The sequence below is a fragment of the Scedosporium apiospermum genome (assembly GCF_000732125.1).
Source record: "Scedosporium apiospermum strain IHEM 14462 chromosome Unknown SEQ_SAPIO_0099, whole genome shotgun sequence".
Taxonomy (NCBI): domain Eukaryota; kingdom Fungi; phylum Ascomycota; class Sordariomycetes; order Microascales; family Microascaceae; genus Scedosporium; species Scedosporium apiospermum.
In genome coordinates this window covers 957,113-978,886 of record NW_015971800.1, presented here as the reverse complement: position 1 = coordinate 978,886, position 21,774 = coordinate 957,113, and the positions used below count along the sequence as shown (strand labels likewise).

The window sequence follows — 21,774 nt, the reverse complement described above, 5'->3', positions numbered from 1 at the left end:
TGCTGTCCGCTTTCCCATCTCGCTAAGACAGTTTCAACTCCTTCATCCGAACGATTGAGTGCGTAGTCATAAGTCTCTTTCGTAAAGTGTAGTGGTGTCTGACGAAGTAGCGAGCCGGTAACTTGAAGAACCGAGAGGGTGCACTGCCATTGGTCTTTGGGGTCTCGGGAGTCGGTAACCAATGGAGGCGCGGCAGGTGGCATGGTTTTGAAGACGTGAATAGCGGAAGGATCGGACAAGCTGCCATATTGGGAATGCAGGTCCCTCATGTTTCAGAAGCGACAAGCGCTCTTTTCCCTCCTATTGGGCCTCATGATATTAATATCATCCTGCTTTTGGGGGCGGCTGATGCTGACAATTCCTCAGTTGGGCTAAGTGCAATCCTGGATGGTCAAATAGGCGAGGAAAGATCCGTCTGGGGGCGGTGCTGAAGCTGACTTCACTGCCGAATGCTACGCTGGACTTCAGTACGATTGGTTTTCTGCCAGCATTGAAGAACAGGCGAGGGCCATTCTGACATCAGCACGAAGTCCGGAAGATGGGGAGGCCGAGATAATTTTAATTTTGACGATGCACTCAGACGAAGTGGCGGGGAAAGGGGGCGTAGCCACCATGGAGAAAATAGCGATGATCAGGGCGTGGATTTCAGGAAGACATCGTGGGTATCACAGAAGATGAAAAAGTATTTAAGGCATCGGATCGCTCTGGACAGGCAGACGTGAAAAGCACCCCCTAAAACTCCCAATCCAAAAAGCATCTGACAATCATTACAATCTTCAATTCCTCAGTCCTCTTTCCCGCCTATCGTGCATTTTCAACTCTTCTGAACTCCAATCTTGACGATGCTCTTTTCAACTCCCTTCGGGCTCCAGCCCATCGCTTTAGTGATGTTCGGCTTCACCGCAACCACCGTGCTAGCCAACCCTGCCAACTCGTTTTGCGACAGAGGCAACACCCCAACGCCGGATGATTGCCGGGCTGCCATTGCAAAGATCAACCCAAACGAAGTCTACACCGGTATTCGCCAATTCAGCGCTGGAGACTGCACAGTTGAATTGCGCGGCGCCTTCAGCTCGACGAATCCGCCCCCCACTCGAGGGAGTGATATCATTATGCAGGCGGAAGATATCGTGGAAGACGGTTGCCGGGGAGTGGGCTTTTGTGAGGACACAGGTGGCCATGTAAGCGTCAAAGAACCGCCAGATCGAATCTCTCAAAGAGAGCCCGACACGCTAATTTGTGGTATCTTCGTTATAGGTCTCTGTGCGCCAGTGTACCGTTTGCATGTTCGGGACATGTGCAGTCTGCAACGCCCCACGCCGCCGTGACACAGGGGACGCAAGCGGATCCCTCCCAACACGTTCGCTTGAGGAACGACAGCCTGAGGAGCCCGGAAGTTTCTCCAGACGCCGTAGAGTAGCCTCAGAGCCAGAGCCCGCATCCGCTCCCCACCTCGTCGCTCGTCAAAATCCCGAGCCAGGTGTGGAGTGTCGAAGCAGTCTTAATCCTCCCTCTGTCGATGCCTGCAAGAAGCTCGCGGATTCGATTCGTGGACAGACCCTATCTTTGCCTTTCACTACTAGCGTTGACGATTGTGATCTTGCTGTGTTTGGGCATTTCCGGGACCTGTCTGCCAGTGGTGATAAGATTGCTGATCGCATTTCACACGACTCCGATCTGTGTGCGAGCGCCGGCTCGGATCCAGTTGTGGGCTCCCAAAAGGACACGACGCAAGAGCTGATCTTTGTTGGATTTACCATCTGGTTTGGGAACTTGTGTGGCAGATTTGGCTTTGGGATGGCAAACTGCGTCCCTTGATAAGCATGTCCCAGAGAACTAACTAAAGATGAGCTTGGAAATTTATGTTTTGACTTGTCAGTATTGCTTGCATCTGGGTTTACACTGGAAGATAGGCATCAATTGATTTATTTCGTCAAATCGCTTGGACGTAGCGGGATCAGCCTCAACCCTTTTAACTAGCCTTTGCGTGGTCGGGGGTTTCCTCACGACAGCATCGAACAAATACTCCACTCTTCACATTAGTGACACCTGAAATCTGATAGAATTTGCCATGGCAAACAAAGAAGCGGAGGGTAATGGACATTCTCCCAGATCTGTTGTGTTGTCGGTGGCGAAACAGAGAATAAGTGTAAAGGAGCGTGGGGCATCTCTTTCAAACCCGAGAACATCACCCTCTCTATTCCTCGTCCGACAGGTGCGTCTACGTCTCGTGCCTTCGCCCACGCCAACACTTCTTCAGGATCGTTACACTGATGCCAAGTATTGAAATCCACTACCATTAGGATGACGCCTTCGTGTCCAATGAGAAAGTGTTAGTGAGTGTGGGATCGGGGACTGGCTTGAAGGAGTGTTTATTCTGTGAGAAGACGGTTGGAAATGGGTTTGATGTTGGTCAGTTTGACCTAGTGGGAAATATGGAGCTCCCGGAGTCGATAGCACGGCCCTGATACTTGTGCTCTAAGCGATTCCATATTTCCTTCTCCTTCTTCGCCCTTCATTAGGTTAACATTCGATTATTTTTTTTTTTTTTTTTTTCATATATATAACAATTGGGACTTCAATTCCTTGTCAGCCATCTCTTAGCATAAAAAGACGTGCATTCCGGTGTCTACGGGACTTACCTGCCGGAGACGATAGGCACCTTCATTGAGAGAATCGGCAGCGTCTCGTGTCGTCCAGCCTCCCATTCTTTCCCACATATCATCCAGTCTGGATAGCCAGGTAATCATTCGAGCCCAGAACGGAATGTCCGTCATCTTTAACGAGAAATTAAACAACCTTCTTTATGACTCTGCCCGAGCTATGGTTGCGCAAAGGGAATGTGACCAATGGCTCAAGTTCAGAACAAACTCGAGCAAAGCATTGATCAATGTGTTGGCGGGGATATTGGCCGTGTCAAGGCAAAAGAGCATCTCGGCTGGCCTCGTGGCCTTCTCTCTGTCTCAGGCTGCCGGAATGAGTTCTTCGATTCCCAGACTTGATTTTGGGATGAATGAGTTGAACATCGAGTTGCAAGCAGTAGGGACCCCATCCCCCCCCTTTTAGCCATCCCCCCCCTTTTAGCCATCCCGTTTCCCTGCTAATAATAACCGAACCGCAACGAGTTCCATCGGGTGTCGGAATATTGCGAACTCTCGCCTGAAGGCCAACAATTTGTCGCTCCAGTTGAGCATCGAGACGCAAAATCCTTAGACGATATAAAAGCCAGTGCCCCCGAGAGTTGGCCACGATCTGGGCGCGTCGAGTTTCGAAATGTGACTGTTCGATACGATCCCGATGGCCCAGATATCCTCAAGAACATAAACCTGACCTTCGATGCTGGCGAGAGGACGGCTATCGTCGGACGAACTGGAAGTGGCAAGAGCACGGTATGATAAACCCAATAACGATATCACGGTCGACGGATGTACGCTGATATATGCAGCTTATTCTGTCTATTCTTGGATTCACACATATCGTCTCAGGCGAGATTCTTTATGATGGCGTCGATATCAGAACCCTCCCTCGGAACACGTTGCGTCAAGCCATCGCAACGATACCTCAAGAGGCTGCGTTATTCCAAGGCACGATCGCCTTCAACATTGACCCTATAGGGACGATTCCTGAGTCCAGGCTCCAGAAGGCCCTTGATGTGTGCCTATCTGTCCTAGAGATAACCTCCGGCCCGCACAACTCGCCCTCCACAGCGAAAGCCGAGAGAGTAGCTGACGTAGGTAATACTCCTCTCTCACTCCACACGCAGGTAGACACAGGAGGAAAAAACTTCTCCCACGGCCAGCGCTAGGTCTTGTCATTATGTCGCATTCTCGCCCGGCAATCCAAGCTCGTCCTTCTGGATGAAGCAACTTGGAGTATGGATGTTCGGACAGACGCGGGGATACAAAATGCCTTGAGGGCGGAGTTATCAGGCGCAGAAGGCGGCGGCAGAAGCTTAATTACCATTGCTCATCGGCTGCGTACGGTGGCGGATTATGATAAGGTCGTTGTGATGGGAGTTGGGAAAGTTTTGGAAGCGGGCACCACGTCACATTTGATGGCCAAGAAGGGCGAGTTCTACGAAATGGTGAGGCAGAGTGGAAATCGGGAGGCTTTTGTCGCTCTACTATAACTATTCTTAACGAGACGAGCTTTTAATAAGTGGTTTGAGATTTGACATGGTAGCGAGAAAAATAGCAAAACCAAAAACCAACCGAGGAAACGATGAGATGATGAGTCCTCCAGCTGCGAAAAGAGCAATCCTAAATGTCACGAGAACGAGGCTCGTGCACACCTAACGAAGAGTTGACCAGGCCCATGCATGGAGTTCTGCCTCTCAGTTCATGGGTTCTCCTGCGGACTGCCGTAAAACGCAACCAAACTCACGGTAATTGCCAAACCTTGGAAAATTGCTCGGATGACGAAGGGATGGCGTGGATTGTTGAAATCTTGAGCCATTGACGCAACGGATTTATAATGGCTAATGCAAGACGCAACCTCTCATTTAGAGAGGCAGGGGTTATTCAAGAGTCTGGATCATTGCGCGTTCCTCATGTGTTGGAGTGACGCATGCGTTGTGAATTGTGACTCCCTGCGCTAACACTAGGCAGAAAGATCAATGTGATGGATGAAAAGGAGGGTTAGATGTGAAACCAAGGACTGAAAGGGCGTAAACAGCCATCGTATTGTGTGGGTGGAAGGAAAATGCGTAATTGCGATGCCTGGAGAACAGGGCCAACAGGGTCAATATTTATCGTTTCCGGTTTAGGGTTCGGGTTCCGGAATTGGATGCGATTGGAGTGCGAAGTCGTGTGTCCGCTCTTTTCGGTTATCATCCCCACACTCTGGATGAGCTTATTTTATGGTTTAGAAAAGCGTGCCAGAGCCTGAGAGACATGAGCGTCATCTGAGGCCATTGGAAAAACCGCGCCAGTCTGGTGATGGGGCGAAGCTCCTGGGTGCTCGGCTCGCTGTGACTCAATTCTGCACAGATAGAGACGAGGCGCAAGCGAATGAGCAAAAACCGACGAAATACGACCGTGGTTCACCGTTTTTGGAAAAAAAATTTCTTCCAGCTCTTGCCTCTTGGTGCAATGACTCAATGGCAATTGTTTCTTTTGGTTTCATCGGCAGGTTGCTAGCACCGCCAGTCGGCCGAGACCTGCCCGTCTTACGCATTCCATGTTGGACGAGCAGGGATAAATCTGGATGCCTAAAACCGAATCACCCTTCCGGGTAAGAAGGTACCTGAATTTTGGCAGTCCGCCCGACTTCATCCGAAGTATCTCTGCATCTTGATGCCCCACCACACTGAATTGTGCTGGATTGCGCAGACCAAAGCCTTTCAACTTATTTGTTGATGGGTGTGACATTGCGGCTGACGCAAACGCATCGATGGCTAGAATGCGCAGAAGCCGGTCGAGACATTCGGATGCTGGTGAAGGGTCTCGGAGACCGGGGTCGTGAGCCTCACGATGGTGTATATAATGGATTGGAGATTCGCTTCTGGCCAGATCCTTTGGGAAGCAAATCCAACAACTCGGATCATCATCACTTACCACTCTTCCAAGATCCTCAAAGCAACAAGAGCTTCCGCCATACACTCTTCATTCCAACATTGACACCGCCGATATTATAAGTCGTGCTCTGTTCAATTCCGCGACTTTCCCGTCTCTCTTCAAGATGTCCAAATTCTACACTCGAAACAGCGCCTCTAAGGCCCTTGCCAGCTCCTCGAACACCTCGGGTCTTCGCTCTTCTACGGAGTCCAAGCAAAACTTCGCATACGATACCGAAAGCATTATGACCAACGACTCGGCTCCCGTCAAGGCCAAGGCCAAGCTTGAATGTCAGTGTCGTCAACCCACTAAGGGACCGCGTTTTCCTCATTCTAACAGTGGTCAACTTACAGACAAGCCTCAGCCACTTTCGAAATACCTTCAGAATGCCATGACACAGTGGTCTTAATCAGCAAGCGGTTCTCACTTTTGTTTCGATTACACTGGCTGGGTAATGAATAATGTCTATTAACCGAGACGCATGGATACTCAAAGAAGGAATGCATGGGTGGCGTTGGGGGCTTGGGTTGCTGGAATTATTGCTTGGAGCATGGGCAAACGAACGTTAGGGTGGTGATTGGTGAATGGAGCATTTGCTCCTTCACCCACCACCAGCTTTACTTGTTTCAAATCGCTCGGTTTCCTGTTTTAGTTGTCTCATTTCGAAGATATGGGCTTCCTGGTCTTAGTATTGGATGCGCAGATTCAGAAATAAATTGTTTGAGCTTTGAGAAACTCATCGTATTCGCTTCGTATTTTGCTGCCTGACATCAGCTCCTATCTTAATGAACAGACTGTTACTTGATTTGATCCAGTCTAAGTCATGATAACGAGTCCCACCAGATCTTCAGATCTGAAAGCCCTCGGACACCGAAACACTGTTCGTCTCTTCTCGATAATTGTTCTCTCCGTACACTCAATGCCGGGATTGCCAGCTGTGTGCGATTATATTATGTTTAAAACGGCATGCCGATTGCCCTCACATCACTTAACAGTAGCTGATAGTGCCACCGCCAAGTTGAGGCATCCAAAGACGGGTCCAAAGGAAGAGTCGCGTTGCAAGGCACACACACAACATGAGCCCAAATCCAAGCCCACAATATAGGTCGTTAGATATCAGTTGTAAACAACAACCAGTTTTCATATTTGGCCAATTCTTGATTCTTCTTGTCCAGTGATGCCCCATCAGCTCTCTTCAATTATCACCGAAATCAATCACGGATCCAGGATACCGCCCTTCCAACGCCCTTTCACGGTTACTAGGCACTCTCGCTTGCGTAAACGGTTGAGATCCGGCCACCCATGTTCGCAGAAGATATTCTGCACCATCGTGAGGCGTCCTTCCCATTCTTCCGCACGTGTGCTATACACATGATCCACTTCTAGTGTGGTGAGGGGAACAAACTGAAGCTCTCGAAACTGGTCCTTAAGGCTCTCGAAGAGGTCGACAGCAGCCCATCCCGACTCACGCTAGTCGGGCTGTATCGCAGAAGAGTGCCATACGCATCCTCTGCACAGTCGTAGGGATCGTCGAGCACGGGCGCGCGCATGCCGACCTTGAACTCAGAGAAGCACTCCACTCAATACACAACCCTGAATTCCGTATCGAGTACAATAACCTCATCCTCTTGCCCAACCCAACATACGTTGGCCCGATGGCATGACCTAGGCTAACCTCGTTCAGCTAGATGCCTTCTATCAGAATCTCGATATTCTCACAGTCATCGGTACTTCTGGCGAGTTTGGCTAGCACAATCCTCCCAGTCGACGAAAAAGAGTTCGGGGCTACTAGGACCTCATGCAGATGGTTGATATAGGGTAAGTGGCGGAGGAAAGAACTGACCTTCTCCGTCTTTCCAAGACCTCGTAGCTTCTCGACGGTAAATTGAGGGTCGGCCTCCCTCCGGCGGTTCACGGATTTCGTATTCGTTGACATACATTTTATGTGATAAAAGCAACGCACGGCGGCAATGCACTCATCCTGCGAGTACTGGATGTCGCTAAGCCAAGGCATATTCTTTCCCGGCACTCCGTGATTTGTTTTCTTCAGTTTGACTTGCTTTAGCCTTTTGGATTGTCCTGTCAAGCAAGTGATATCTTAAAGGTGAGGATTTGCTGCTCCCCGATGTCAATTCAAAACCTCGGTACTATCTACTACTGCAGGAGTCAACAGTTCATCTTGATCTTGGCAATTCGACAATCCAAATATAACTCGGGTGTTTAATGCAATGCAAGCCATCGTTCAATGTGGTATCGGTCCTGGTAAGTCTCCGACCATGGTACAGATATTGACCGCCTCCAGCCGACCTGAGATGTTCCAGCGTATCGATTATTACGCGAGGCTGAAACTACAGCCTACAAAGTCCAAGATAAGTCTGAACTCTAACGACGAATTTATATCTTAGGCAGACCGGACTGTTAGTACTATTCATCAGGCAGTTATCGGTTTGTTACTGGTTACGAGCTTCTTTCGACTTGGCTTGAAAGTTGTGGACGGGTTTGATACGAATGTAAATTTGCCTTCCGAATACCAAGCCAGCCATGAGCTGTGAACAGGCAATCCCTCGATTAATTCAACAACGGTCTTCCACTCTCTGCCGGCGGAGCTGCAGCATGACATCTTTTTCCATACCCATAACCCCTGCTTCAAGAGCATTTGTGGCTTTCTTCGCCCGTCTCTCGCGTTTGCGATCCCACAACCACATAAACAACACCACGGCCAAGGTCAACGGGGCCGTAACGACAAAATAAATCCATAACTGAGGCGCCACGTCGATGCGTGCCCTGCCTTCGGAGTCGCTGGCTAAACCGCGAAGCACCCGTTAGTCATGCCGGCTAAGTATGCGTTGGGATAGGATATATCTAGTGGGCAACTCACCATGAAAGTTGAAGAAAACCATGCTGAATAGAGATGCGACAAAGGTACCGGGAAGAAATACCGCACCCATCATTGATAGACGCTTCAGGGCGTTGCCGTCCTTTTTGCTTGCCTGGGCGATCCGCCGCTGGTCCGTGATCATTGCGACCATCTGGAGGTTTACTATGGATTCCCGATGTGCCATTACATTTGTCAACTGGCATTAAATGCGCGTCAGTAAGACCGGACAACCCTTGATTTCGAGGCCGAATAACTTACAGCGTTCCTCTGGATACTGAGCCGCTCAATGGTCGTATGTACGTAACCCTCAATTGCCCTCAACTTCGTTCGATAGAATGCCAACCTTCCGTTAATGCTAGAATGGGTCGCTTCGAGCTCCGGAGTCCACGTCTCTGGCATGACCCTCGTCCTAAACAACGACATCGCATCCTCCATACCTGAGATGATCTCAAGCCAATCTTGCGGCCGCCTTCGCAACATCCGCGCATGGCATTCGACAAGCGCGCGATTCGTGTCCTCGATGTCGGCCATGCTCTCCTTAACCCCGGCGGTGGTGCCCGTACTGCTGCCGTCTTCTTGAGCCTCTACGCGCTGCGATATAGATTGTTCAAGACGCCGTACCCATTCCCGTGTATCGCGCAGCTGTTGATCGCGTTCTAACCCGAGACCGTACGAAAGTAGTATGAGTGGGAGAATAAGGGGGTGGTCGGTTTGCGTGGCACATTGTATGAGATCGTCAATGGCCTTCTTGCTGTGCGACGTTGACGTACCCTTGACGAACCCAGTCGTCATTCGGGTAGAAAAGCAATGAGACAGGACTACTTCCCAGCCTTCTGTCTTTCCTTGTTTTCGGGTATCTGATTTACGGAAGAGGATGTCTGTGAGAGATATAGGGTTAGGGTTAGACGCGAGGAGATCCGGGTTCTTGAGATAGTTCACTTACGTAGTCTCGGATCCTTCGACGAATGGTCTACAAATGACCAAAAGAAAGGCCCTACAACGCTCGTGCCCTCGATAGCTCTAGTAGGCAAGTTGAACTTTCGGACCATCTGCTCATAATGCTTGGCATCTAACGAAATGACCTGAGGACTGAACGTATCTGGATGACACGCTTCCTTCTGAACGCTGTATTATTCAAGTCATCCTGTATTAGAGAGAGGTCGTGACATTAGACGGATACCGCAATTTGGCTCTGCAACTTACACGAGACGCAGAGTTCCTGTCGGTTTCACTCCATACCGAGGAGGCGGAGGGGAAAATGTGCCCTAAATGTTTACTCCATTAGAAAATCCACTCCCTATGGATTATATGTTGGTAGTCGTTAGTTGATGAAGGCCATACTTTACGATTCAGGAAGTCTTCAAAGTCATAGTCCAAAAGGGTATGCTCTATCACGGAGTTATAAGAAGTTTCCTGTGTAATCGGGTTAATTCAGACTTGGCCATCGAAGAGAGGATTTATCAACCCTTAATCACGCGCAAAGAGGGGGCCGGTGGTCTTACGGAATACGTAATGATCTCAAGGCCGCTGGTCTTTTCTTGGACCGTCTTGCACGAATCAACGTGTGCCTTGAAGAGGTAATCGTCCATTTTGGTGCCTTCGATGCGAAGTGATTCTCTCTTACAAACAATATAGGAGTCACAGTTATTGGATAGTTGGCTGATGATGATGGAGAAGTCAAATGTGATGCCAATGATCGCGATTTTATTTATTTCCTTAATGTTGATGTCAGTCCGGGGCGAAGTCGTGCCGGGGAGATTGTCTGCTCTCACCTGCCCCTAACCCCGCTGAGGCTGTGCTGCCGTCGCGTTGTGGGAACTGGAAAAAGGCAGCCAACGCCAACACAGGGGTCGCGGTCCTAGTGCGAGCCAGCTGAAGAATCCCAGCAAAAAACTGTGATCAGAACCCTGGTGTGTTTAATTGAGCACAAGCCAGCATAATTCATAGGACTCGGAAAGTCCTGTCAAGGTCCTATTCTTGACCCAAGAGACAGTCAGTTCTGCATCCTCCGCCAAATAACCCCAAAGAAGAAAAAAAGGTACTATCCATGATATCTGAGGTGCTTGACTATCTATCGGTTAACTTGAAAGAGAACATTTGCGTTAAATATCACTCAGAATATCCCTGACCAATCTCCAGGATGAACGTAAATAATAATGCTCTGGTATTTGGAGCTTGAAAATCCTTTAACAGCCTGACTCAACTGCTTTCAATCTGTTATTTCTTACCACCCACCTGGGTGAACATTGGGATAGTTCAAAGAGACTTGGTTGGGCTAATGCAGATATAAGTAGGTTTGAGACCGTTGACAGTCTTCAGCTTCAGCGATGAGTCGTCTGAGCTGGCCTGAGCAGGCACTTTTACTGGAGTCGAGACTTTAGAAGCCTGGCGCCCTCTGTTCTGAATTGCCATTAGTCAGACCCTAACTTACGCTTGGAAACTGGTAAGGATTTCTTTTTCTCACTCAACACACATCCCAACCTGGCCGCCAAGGACATTCATTGAATTCGCAATGTTTCGATTAAGCACTTCTAAGGTTTCCATATTTATGAACTATAAATAGTAACCTCTGATCTGGGGACTCAACCTATATCGGCCGAACATCATCTTCGTATAAAAATCACAATTGTGGCAGTCTTTTTTCCACCGGGGGATATGGAGCCCAAATTCCTGAACTTGAAGAGGCAGCAGCAATATTGACGACGAAATGTCTTTGGCTGTCATTGATTTTCTCCCCGACCTTGTCCTGTAGGTCCACGGTGCACAAAGATCCCATGCGCCCCGAACTATTCGTCCCCCTGCTTTGGGGACGCTAGGCATTTCCATATAATGCGGCCGATTGCCGCTAAAGAGTCGGTGTTGGGAAATTACCGTTCCTATATAAGTCCCGTATTTCTTCATCGGCCTTCCCATTATAACGGCCATAATTTTGGAGAGGAGACAGCCGAACGCAAAGAGATCAGCCTGAATAGGCAAAAGGAGGCCGGAGATTCGTATCTGGTCGTCACTCTGGCCAGGGGCGGGGGCCCGTCAATTGGCGACTTAGTGAAGTCAGTAGGCCTCTCGTTGGGATCTTCATCAAAGAGAAGATTCGCCCATACCAGGTCTAACGTACACCAGCCCGCTTTCCATGGTTCACTAGTGGAGGTGAATTGTGTGTTCTCCTGGTCAATAGGATTCTTGATAACACCTTGAAAGTCGGTTGGCATCAGCCACCAACCACCAGCCACAAGCTACTTGAGTCCTCTCCTCTTTTTGCCCTGTAAAGAAGCTGTTTCACAATATTGAATACGACTTTTCGGTCCAATTCTTATCTACAGTAGCTCAACTGGTTTCCCCTAGAACCGAGGCGCCGGAGGAATTGACGAGTTTAACAGCGCGGCATTTAAAAGTCCGATTTAGGCAGGTCCCCTGTGTGCAAACTGCGTGCCCAGAACAACCCTCGGCAGCTGCGAATTAAGCGTGCTGCTTTATACTCACAGGAAAGGTGGTAAGGTGTTCCCCAGGTGTCCCCAGAATTTTGAACCTCGGCTCATCCCCGCCCCCCACAGTGCTTGGTAATTATCTGGGGAAACCGCCATGTCGGTAACCCAAATATAGAAATACATGGGGCTCCTCCAGGTTCAAAATCCTCGCTGTAGAGAAGAACTTATCTTTCAACTTGCCAACTCAGCCCGCATCCCTCGCCCCTCAAGAATCTCCAATCCCGCCTACTATCGCCATGGCGAGCACCATTTCGGATCAGATCTCCGTCGAGCAGACGGGGGTTGACTTGTTCGTGTCGCGCTTCCTCCCACAGCGCATGGGCAATGCCGCCAATATTTCCTATGGGGGATTTACCATTGGCGTGGGCGTCGAAGCCGCGTGCAGCACGGTATCGCCCGACTACTACCTTTATACGGTGATGGGGAATTATCTCGGTCCTGCTTTTACAGACCGCAAGATCCAATGTACGGTCCGCCGGTTGCGGGACACGAGGACCTTTGCAACGAGGGAGGTGATTCTCAGCCAGGAGGCAGAGGATGGCTCGCAGAGGCCATGCATGAGCATGCTTCTTGATTTCCAGGCGAGAGAACAAGCGTCGATGCTGGTCTTTTCCGCACCACCCACCAAGAACTATTCGCGCCCAGAGAACTGCAAGGACCGGGTCCAAATTGGCCAAGAGCTGGTGGAGAAGAAGCTTGTTCCCGAAGAGTTGGTCGAGCTGCACAGCATCATGTTCGGGCTTATGAACCGATTGTTTGATTCGCGATTGCCGCTCGAGGGAGTTTCGGCACATAATCTCAGTGGGCTAGCGGGAAAAGTGGAAACGGGTCAAGAACACCTATCGATTACCGACAAAACCTCAGCGGACTGGTTCCGTGCCCGACATAAACCCGAATCCGGACACGGCCACTACTCAGCTCTGGCGTTTATTATGGATTCGAACCTATCGTTCTTGCCGTTGACGCATAGCGGCATGTCTTTGTACGATTCGGGGCCATGTTCTAGCTTGGACTTCGCCATGCGATTCTTCACCAACGATCTGGACGTCAGCAAGTGGCATTTGAGAGAGTTGAGATGTGTGGTTGGTCAAGAGGGAAGAACCTACTCTGAATCAAGATTATGGGATGAGGCAGGGAACATGGTGGCTAACATGACTCAACAATCTATATTACGGCCCAAGCCAACGAAAGATACTAATCGCGCGTCCCTTTGATCAATCTTATAGACATGGTGTTGCTTGGAGAGTATTGAAGGAGAGGTCAATGTTAAGACGCAAATGTACAATAACCGCCTCGTCATCACGAAAAATATAAAGATTACGCACATGCATTGCATGATTTTTGCATCGACCGCGACTAGCACCGCCAACTATAGTAGTAACGAATTCTGGTCTGTGCCAGCCCCTAGCTATTTCCTAATCTTATATCCCCGGATCTTACCGTCAACAGCCAAAGTTAAATGTGGGCCGACTACGTTACGACTGGTCAGGCACATCGCGAAGCAGATGGTGGCATGATATAACCACGTGGCCCCATGTATACATAACGGAGGGCGGACAGCTAATAACCAGGGCAGTAAATCCGCCTATCCTGTAGTACCATAGCTTGCCGGACCGGGACGGTGCATATCCGCTGTGCCGGGTTCAGTTTGAGGCATCATCACACTTGTGATTCGAAAGGATAGACACACGGAGATGCAGGAAATATGAATGAGTTAAAAAGAGTTCATTTATATTACCCCTTGGTGCGACGTTGGTATTGAGAACACACCGAAATCAAGCCACCTCCTGTTCCATTCCGAACCAAAGGCCTCTAATTAGAAGACAGGGTCTCGCATCCGAGCTGGGCCCCCACCGCACTAACAGGAATTTGTCCACCGATCATATAATATTCACAGTTCCAAAACAACTCGAGGGTCGTCTGATGGCTCAAATTCGATCTATCCCTTAGTGCGCCGCCGCCGCAGCGTCAGCTTCGGCTTGTCGGCGGGCAGCTTTCTCCGCAATTCTCTTCGCGTCTCTTGCGCGGAGGTCTTCAATAGCGCGGACTGCTGGAGATCGAAGGGCCTTTCGGATTTTGGCCCAAAGGGTGTCTTTTTGGTTGGACTGGGGTTGAGTTGCAGCCTCCATGTTGCGTGGTGTATTGTTGCCGTCGATTTCGTTGGAAATTTTTGCTTGTGAGAATCAGCTGTAGAAATGGGATTGATCTTAGCTTGGAAGTATTGCATATCAGCCGGCGGGTTAAGGGGCAATCGCTCCTACTTGTACTTATCGATAACCTAGAGAGATCATGCCATTTGGTGATCATGAATGTGCAAAATGACATACAACCCCCCCTTCTAAGGAGTTCCACGAGGATCTATAATGGTGTGAAGGGCGCATTTGTCAGGCCTTGGAGCAAGTACATCCCAGAATTCGTTACTCTAGGCTCTACGTATGTTTATCTAAATAAGGACAAAGGCGACCATCCTTCTTGAGCTTGACGGGGTCCATATGCAGGAAGATGTTTCCATATATGCTGCGCTTGGTGGCAAGTCGAAGCGACCTATTATCTTGTGTTTCCACCATTCCACCTCCTGCCATGTGGTTCATTACTCCAGCGTTGTGTTCGTGGAGGGTCAAATGTAAGGTTCTATTTGACCACTTTACCGAATGCCACAGTAGGGTCCTTGGCATTATTCAAGTTGGCACCATTGACGAGGAAAGAGACAAGACGCCCCCGTTTACCCAAGTAATAACGGCACCATCCTAGGAGTGTTCCGGAAGCGTACTCTACCACCGTATCAAAGAAGTTCTGCAAGACGTCTGGTTGGGGGCGGTTTGAAGGTGGCATTTCCGGTGAGGGTGGTCTGAGTTTGCGGAGTAGACCCGAACTCACGGGCCGGTATGCCGGTCGACCCCACTTTTACTTGCCGCTGTCCAGCGCAAGGAGTTCGGCCATGGGCCATCAAACGGCCCAATACGAGATGGAGTGGGTGTCACGCTAGCATGGGTTCTGCATTAAGTCTTGTAGTGGATGGATCAAGCTATTGTTGCCGCTGCATGCCGGTCCTTAGGCAGACTTGGGAATTGTCTGGGGTGGACTGAATAAAATGTTAAATCCAATACTGTGACAACAAGAGGAGCGAGAGAAATGCTACATCCTTCCATTCCATATTTTATATCTTGTACGTGATAACAACTTTACCTGCATGTCATTTGGGTCCTGTCGGCAGCGAGACTGGCTTCCAGGCTCAACTGATGGACTAGCTGGCATGGCCTGACGTAAGATGTGTGTACATACATGTTGGATTCCATCTTGTCTCGGAAAAGTACCAGTGCCATTTTATAGAGCGCTGGCACCACTGCCTACAAGCCTTGAAACGGTCCTTGAGTGATGATGTCTCAGTACGTGGCCGTCTCTAGTATTATACAATCGACATCTGTATCTCCTGGCTGGATGAAAACGCCAATATATTACGGGTTCAAGGCGCCATTGCTTTCTGAATTCATCTCAACTCAACTAAGTACAGAGAAAGGAAAGTATCATTCCATCGACACAAACAAAGTAGAGACCAGCGAGGCTGGTCCTCTTCCCTTAGTTGTACTTCATATTGTTTCACTGGCTGTGGACGAAGAGTGACTTCCTCGTCCTATTCATCCCCAGAAGGCTCCTCGGGCTCTTCAGGTTCCTCCTCGACAGGTTCCTCAGGTTCAGCTGGTTCCTCGTCTTCAGCTGGCTCTCCAGTTTCCTCACATACAGGGATGGCAGGGAAACCCTCAGGAGGCTCGAAGCCCTCAGGAGGCTGGAAGCCACCTGGGAAACCGGGCTGACCGTCACCCCCGGGGGGCGCTGGGAACCCACCAGCTGGAATGCAGAAACCATCTGGCAAATCGCCGATCGGGGCACCGAAGCCAGGGCCGCCAGCGTTAGGGTTTGATTCGCCGCCAGTCTCGTAAAGAGTAGCGGCTGCCGAAACCTTGCGGACTAAAGTGGTGTTGATACCGAAGCTATACCAGGCAAAGATTCCTTCCTCAACAGAGTCACCAAGGAGAACGTATTCGGAGAGAGGATCGGTGACGGCGGCCTCCTGGGCCAGGATGAAGTCGTTGGCATTGGGCGTGAGGAGCATCTTGTTGGTAGTGTAGGGCTCGAACTGCTCAACCTCGGCAATAAGGTCATCGTCGAAATACATCTGGCCGACGTGGGCGACGTCGAGATTAACGATGGTGTTGTTCTCGCGGACTTCGGGGTCGAGGTGGACCATGAGATGGATGTGGGTGGCACGACCCTGGTAGTGGCCGGGGAAGACGGTCTCGAATTGGGCGGCGCCGTCGGCGTCGGTAGGCTGGTAACCACGATGGAAGGTGGCGTCGAGGTTAGTGGGATCGGCCGACCCGACGCCATTCATCTCGGACAGGACACCACTGTAAACACCAGTGGAGTTGCAGTCTGTCGAGGGGTGGTTAGATGACGACGCGACCGTGGGATAGAAAGGAAACTTGACTTACGCCAGATCTCGAGATAGGCGCCCTCCACAGGCTCACATGTGTCGACATCGATGATCTGAATATCCACAGCTAGTGGGACACCAGGCTGCTCGTCGACAATGTTCTGGCGGACAAGTCCTCCAGCAACATCTAGTTGGGGATAAGGTAAGCATATGGGTGTAGATTATAAAATATCGGATGTTGGACTAACAGAAAGGGCCTTCGGTAACCTCGGGGTTGAGGATGCAGGACCTATTGCCCGAGAAAACGATGGACGTGTCAGTCTCGAAGGTGTAATCCTCGTCAGAATGGTGAGAGTGTTTCCAAGTAACAGTCTCGTCACTCTCCTGTCGGGCTAATTCAGTTCAAGTTAGAGTTGAAGCACTACGCAGATGTTGTTCCGGGAGTGTGATGGAGTAAGTACCCTTAATGTTGGACCTCTTTCGCAATTTGTTGGTAATCTCACTGCGGCGCTTGATGGCGCGCTTATCATGGCCTCGCTTCCTCAACTTCTCGGCGCAGTGGTTGAGGTTGACCTTGTTGTTCTCGAGGAACTCACGTCTCTGAATGAGCTCCTGCTGGATATCGTGGTTCGCATGGCTGGCCACGATCGGCGCGAGCAGGAGGGAAGTGAGGAGAGACGTAACCTTCATGATGCGCTTTGTGAGAGCTAACTGGGAGGTTTGGTGAGGGCTAGGAAACGCGATGGGAGGTGGATTCGCCTTGAGGAAGATTGGTGGACTTCAGGATGCGATTAAGACTGCCTTTTAACTTTGCCCCTCAGAACATCTTGCCCCCCCCCCCCCCCCCCCCCCCCCCCCCCCCGGCACTACCGACAATAAAGAAATACCGGTTCATCCTCCTTCTAGAACAGCGACCTGGTGATTCGATGAGGTTCGCATGAATCTCTAACCGCACCTCTATCCGCCTATCGCTAGAACAATACTACGCGTCCTCTTAATATGCAATCAACGAGGAGACGTAATCAGTCCATGATGATTGGCCAATGGATTGGGCGGTTCTTGCGGTGGCCAATGTGCTCCCACTCCGTCCCATGTCGTCAGGTATAATCCCCGATAGTAGGGCTCAATGCGACTCCCGCGATGACGATGACCAACGAAAATTTTCCTATTAGCACGAGGACGGGTGAATTGATGTATAAGATGCAATTGCTACAGACGCGCGTTCAACAAACAGGAATTAATCTCTGCTATCATACCATATTCCAGCCCTGGCCCCAGACGCGTGGACGCTTCATGTGTCGACATCTACGAATAGCCGGTGGTCGCAGAGGAACAACGTCGAACCGGCCGGCCCCACTCACCCTCCACCTCCCCGGCGTTCCGGGCCCACCAACGTTGACCTCCGTCGGACTTCCCGAAATACAACAAGACCACCAGGGTTTGTGGGCTTTCAAAAGTGTGTTCCATCTGCATTTACTGTTACAGATACAAGCCAACACCTACAAAGGACCTTTCCGGTGAACTCTGGCTCAACCCCCTAAGAGATTTTCGTCTCATGCCCGTGGTTATTTTCAGTACCCTCCCTTGTTGGCTCCCACGTTCCGCAGGTGTATTCGATTCGTGCCGTGATGCCCCAAACCAGGAATGGCGCGCAGTACATATATCCGTTTTTGCCTTTAGCCTGCATATCAATCATATCAATCGTATCTTCCCCCGCTTTTTGGCTGGAGTGGCCCGATTATACATGTCCGTCCAATATGCTGGATGCATCTCTAATTAATATATGGATAAATTACACCAATGAGGGTCCACACAAACTCCCCCAGTCCATTTTTAAACACTGGCCCTAGTGGACGGCACTCCTTGCCTACCAGCCGAGATGAAGATTGACTACGGTTCACTAACACGGTCCATTTTCTCATCACGAGGCCCGATGTTCCAGGAATAGCTCTCTCAATGCCGACTCTAGTTTATAACAAACCCAGATCTCCTTTGACCGTAGTCGCTATGAGAGCTACGTGGAATGGCCTCACCATGTTGGCTGTGGAGTCAACTGTCATAATCAACGTTTCTTGTCCTTCGTCATAGCCGCAAGGATGGTTGCTGTCCACTTCATACTGACCTTCCTAATGGCGGCGGTGATCCCCGCCATCGGGCAGAGGAAGTGTTCCAAGATTTCCCAGCGACGGGCCTGGTCAGTCCAACGTCCCTATCTCTACATGTGGGGCTAGAGAAGATCTGGCAGTGTTAACAATGTAACGGAACTAGGCATACTCTGAGTGATAATGAGAAACGTGACTACATCGACGCTGAGTTGTGCTTGATGAGCAAGGAGCCAAAATTCGGATTCGACGGTGCGAGGAATAGATTCGAAGAACTCCAAGCGGCTCACCAAGTCCAAGCTCACATTATCCACGGCGTCGTAAGTTGGCATCGATGTAGACGTCAAGACTCATTATCAGCGAGTAACACATTACCGTGCTTACATATTTCTTTCTAGGGCGCCTTCCTTCCGTTCCATAGACTGCTCATGCATGCTCATGAAACTCTCCTCAGGACAGAGTGCGGCTACCAGGGAACCCAACCGTAAGTAGCCCTGGGATTTCTTTAAAAGGGAAGCAGAAAAACCTCTGACAAGGGCAAACGATTCATAGCTATTGGGACGAAACGCGTGACGCCGGGAGTGTCAGCAGATCCGTCATTCTCGACCCGGATACGGGCTTCGGAGGAAATGGCGTCGGTGAGGATGGATGCATTGCCGACGGGCCTTTTGCTGGCTATATCAATAGTCTTGGGCCTGGCTATAAGATTACGGACCATTGCATCACGCGATATATCAATAACACCAGAAGTCTCCAGGCAGGCCAGCGCTATATCGATAGGTGCTACGCGAGACAGACATTTGTCGAAGCGTGGCCCTGTCTTGAGGGCTCTCCTCACAACTCTGGCCATGGAGCCATTAGCGGTTTGGTACGATTACTCTTCACCTAATTATTTACACTATAGGGCAAAGAATTTACTAATGGGCTTATAGATGATGGACCCTATCGCAAGTCCCGGCGATCCAATATTTTACCTTCACCACACATGGCTTGACAAAGTCTGGTGGGAATGGCAGCTTCTGGACCCCCCTGCCCGTCTAACTGACATCGGAGGCCGCAACACGCAAGACGGCTCAGAGGGATTTCCGGGGTTCCCGCCCAATGCTGGTCCTCGTAGACCGGCGCCGCGTGATGTATCCGGCGGCGATGATCCAGGATTTAATCTCGGCTTCCCCGGCGACGAAGATTTGATCGATTGGGATGATGTTGACTGGGACAATATTGGATTTCCTTCTCTGCCAGGAAGTGATGGAGGAGACTTCGAGATGCCACCCGGCCTATTCTTGCCGCCAGACGCTATGAGACCTCCTAAAGACGCTGAGCCGCAAGACCCCAAGGGTGACCCGGGTGATGAGACCACACTGAATCACGTCTTGAACATGTTTGGCCTTATTCCCGAAGCAACAATCAGGGAGGTGATGGACATTTCCGGGGGGTTGCTCTGTTACGAGTATGTTTAAGGACAGCCTTTCCGGGTTCTGCGTTGGTTTTTCACGCGATTGGCTTAGTTTGCTTCTATGCATTGCACTGGTACGGAGGGCAAAAAGAGAAAGAAAAGGAAAAAGGAAAAAAAAAAGGAGAAAATTCATGGGAGAACCGCGCATGCGGCACATGTATTAACATTCCGGCGAACCAAGCATACTCTTGTTTTTGAGCTGTAGCATTCTCGAAGGATGTAACGTATTATCATTCCGTCTATGGTACATAATGAGGCTATTTTCATTAAGTGACTCGTCCAGAGGTTCGATGTTGGCAATAAATCGATTACGCGTCGAGGTGAAAAATATTCGAGCCCCCGGGACCTGGGTTTTCTGTAATCTGTCCTAAGGGACGCTACTTTGGGCCAGGATAAAGATCCGGGAGCTAGAGGAGCGAAAGCAGATCGATCTAGTAGATGGAAGAAATCTCTTCGGGGCTACTCTTGCCCGCCAGATCTGGGCTGTTTCTGTTAACCCAAGTCTTGGTCGAGGTTACATTCCGAATCTCCTGCACACGCACCCTAACCACCAAAAAAGCTGGGGGCAATATCGGGTCATTTTGGTGTATTGCATAAAAACATCATTCCCAGGACGGACTTTGTGTGCCGTGCCAAGAAAAGGTTGGTGGCAGAAAAATCCTGGGTCCCGGCTATACTGTCTGTCCCTTTCGCTGATAATGCATAAGAATCATCCCGTGGAGTGTCGCGGATTGACTATTGTACAAGCAGTGGAGGATGTCTGTATTGCATGATCGATACTGGAACCCTCATTCAGATGTAAACAGAAACGTAAGCTGGTCTGTGAGCCAGGACTAAAACAATTCCCACATCATGTCAATATCTCCAACATCGCCGAGATGCCAGTCCGGGAGACTCCCGTCGTTGGCCTGCTCAGTTGTTGATGCATATGGCTGCTGGAGTAATCCTTCGAGATTGATGGGTGGAAATTGCAATGTTGGATGGGAGGATGCCATGTAAAATATTATATCCGGGTCAATCAGTGAGTCCCGAGACTGTTGGAAAGGCTGCATGTCAGTCTCGGTGTCAATGGATAGCGATGTCTCCCTGAGGTTTTGACCCGGCTCGGGCACTGGGTTTGCATTGCCACCAGTGGACCCTCTAATGCCCAGCTGCGTCAACCTTTCGCCGAGCCCGAGTTCATCTGTTCTTTCAACCACTACGTGGTCTAATGCCCTGCTTCGGTATTGAGTCGTCTGGGTGAAGAGCCTCATCAGTGGCTGCCTAGGAGCAAAATTTTTCCCTTCCTTGGGAACAGCCAGCCTCTGCACCATGCTCCAGACCCTTTCAGTTTCAGAGGCCCATGGATGAGAGCAGGCGTGTCGGAGAAAAATCCTTATAGCATGCCAGGGCGCTGTACCGCTCAACTGCCACCTCCATCTAGTCCAAGAAGGATCGGTTAACAGTGCATGTACAGCACTGATAACCGTGACAGAGGCCCTGAGGAGTAGACAATCGACTTGGTGTTTGTTCTGTGCGCGAGATGCTTCCGTAGCCGAAGGCTTGTGGAGGAAAAGCTCTGCCTTTGCAAAGAAAAGAGACGCCATTGTCTTAATATAATCTCCAAGCGTGTCACCGGGGCCAAGAGGGTGTAAATACTTCGTCTCGATCTTCAACTTTGTTTCGTAGAACAAGCCGAGCTTACCTTCGCGGCCTGCGGGAGAAGCCTTAAGGGACTGAACAAGCGTCCATAATTCGCATCTAATTAGACAAAGCGTCATATCTCCGGTCCTCGGTATCGATGGATGATCTGTCGGCAACAGAGACCCCAAGTCTGTATCGTTGATGTTGGCCGGAAAAACCTGATCAAATGATGTTTCCGAGATC

General features: G+C 50.1%; 5 protein-coding genes and 1 pseudogene across 5 annotated transcripts; 4 read left to right on the top strand and 2 right to left on the bottom strand.

Annotated features, from left to right (window-relative positions):
• Positions 1 to 842: 842 nt before the first annotated feature.
• On the top strand, positions 843 to 1,818 carry SAPIO_CDS5724 (uncharacterized protein; the record flags this gene model as incomplete). The annotated part of the gene is made up of 2 exons (XM_016787993.1): positions 843 to 1,181; positions 1,258 to 1,818. 2 exons carry the CDS (start codon positions 843 to 845, stop codon positions 1,816 to 1,818), a joined length of 900 nt encoding a protein of 299 aa, XP_016642308.1.
• Positions 1,819 to 5,679: 3,861 nt separating this feature from the next.
• SAPIO_CDS5723 (uncharacterized protein) lies at positions 5,680 to 5,964 on the top strand (the record flags this gene model as incomplete). The annotated part of the gene is made up of 2 exons (XM_016787992.1): positions 5,680 to 5,845; positions 5,909 to 5,964. The coding sequence occupies 2 exons, from the start codon at positions 5,680 to 5,682 to the stop codon at positions 5,962 to 5,964; spliced, it is 222 nt and encodes a 73-aa protein (XP_016642307.1).
• Positions 5,965 to 8,128: 2,164 nt separating this feature from the next.
• SAPIO_CDS5722 (uncharacterized protein) lies at positions 8,129 to 10,022 on the bottom strand (the record flags this gene model as incomplete). Its single annotated transcript, XM_016787991.1, has 6 exons — positions 8,129 to 8,358; positions 8,434 to 8,629; positions 8,692 to 9,311; positions 9,377 to 9,558; positions 9,637 to 9,698; positions 9,936 to 10,022. 6 exons carry the CDS (start codon positions 10,020 to 10,022, stop codon positions 8,129 to 8,131), a joined length of 1,377 nt encoding a protein of 458 aa, XP_016642306.1.
• Positions 10,023 to 12,154: 2,132 nt separating this feature from the next.
• On the top strand, positions 12,155 to 13,132 carry SAPIO_CDS5721 (annotated as a pseudogene; the record flags this gene model as incomplete).
• Positions 13,133 to 15,549: 2,417 nt separating this feature from the next.
• Positions 15,550 to 17,040, bottom strand: SAPIO_CDS5720 (uncharacterized protein; the record flags this gene model as incomplete). Its single annotated transcript, XM_016787990.1, has 4 exons — positions 15,550 to 16,349; positions 16,409 to 16,537; positions 16,599 to 16,742; positions 16,812 to 17,040. 4 exons carry the CDS (start codon positions 17,038 to 17,040, stop codon positions 15,550 to 15,552), a joined length of 1,302 nt encoding a protein of 433 aa, XP_016642305.1.
• A 1,406-nt stretch (positions 17,041 to 18,446) lies between these two features.
• On the top strand, positions 18,447 to 19,912 carry SAPIO_CDS5719 (uncharacterized protein; the record flags this gene model as incomplete). The annotated part of the gene is made up of 5 exons (XM_016787989.1): positions 18,447 to 18,544; positions 18,619 to 18,772; positions 18,851 to 18,936; positions 19,005 to 19,320; positions 19,385 to 19,912. The coding sequence occupies 5 exons, from the start codon at positions 18,447 to 18,449 to the stop codon at positions 19,910 to 19,912; spliced, it is 1,182 nt and encodes a 393-aa protein (XP_016642304.1).
• Between the last annotated feature and the right edge of the window lie 1,862 nt (positions 19,913 to 21,774).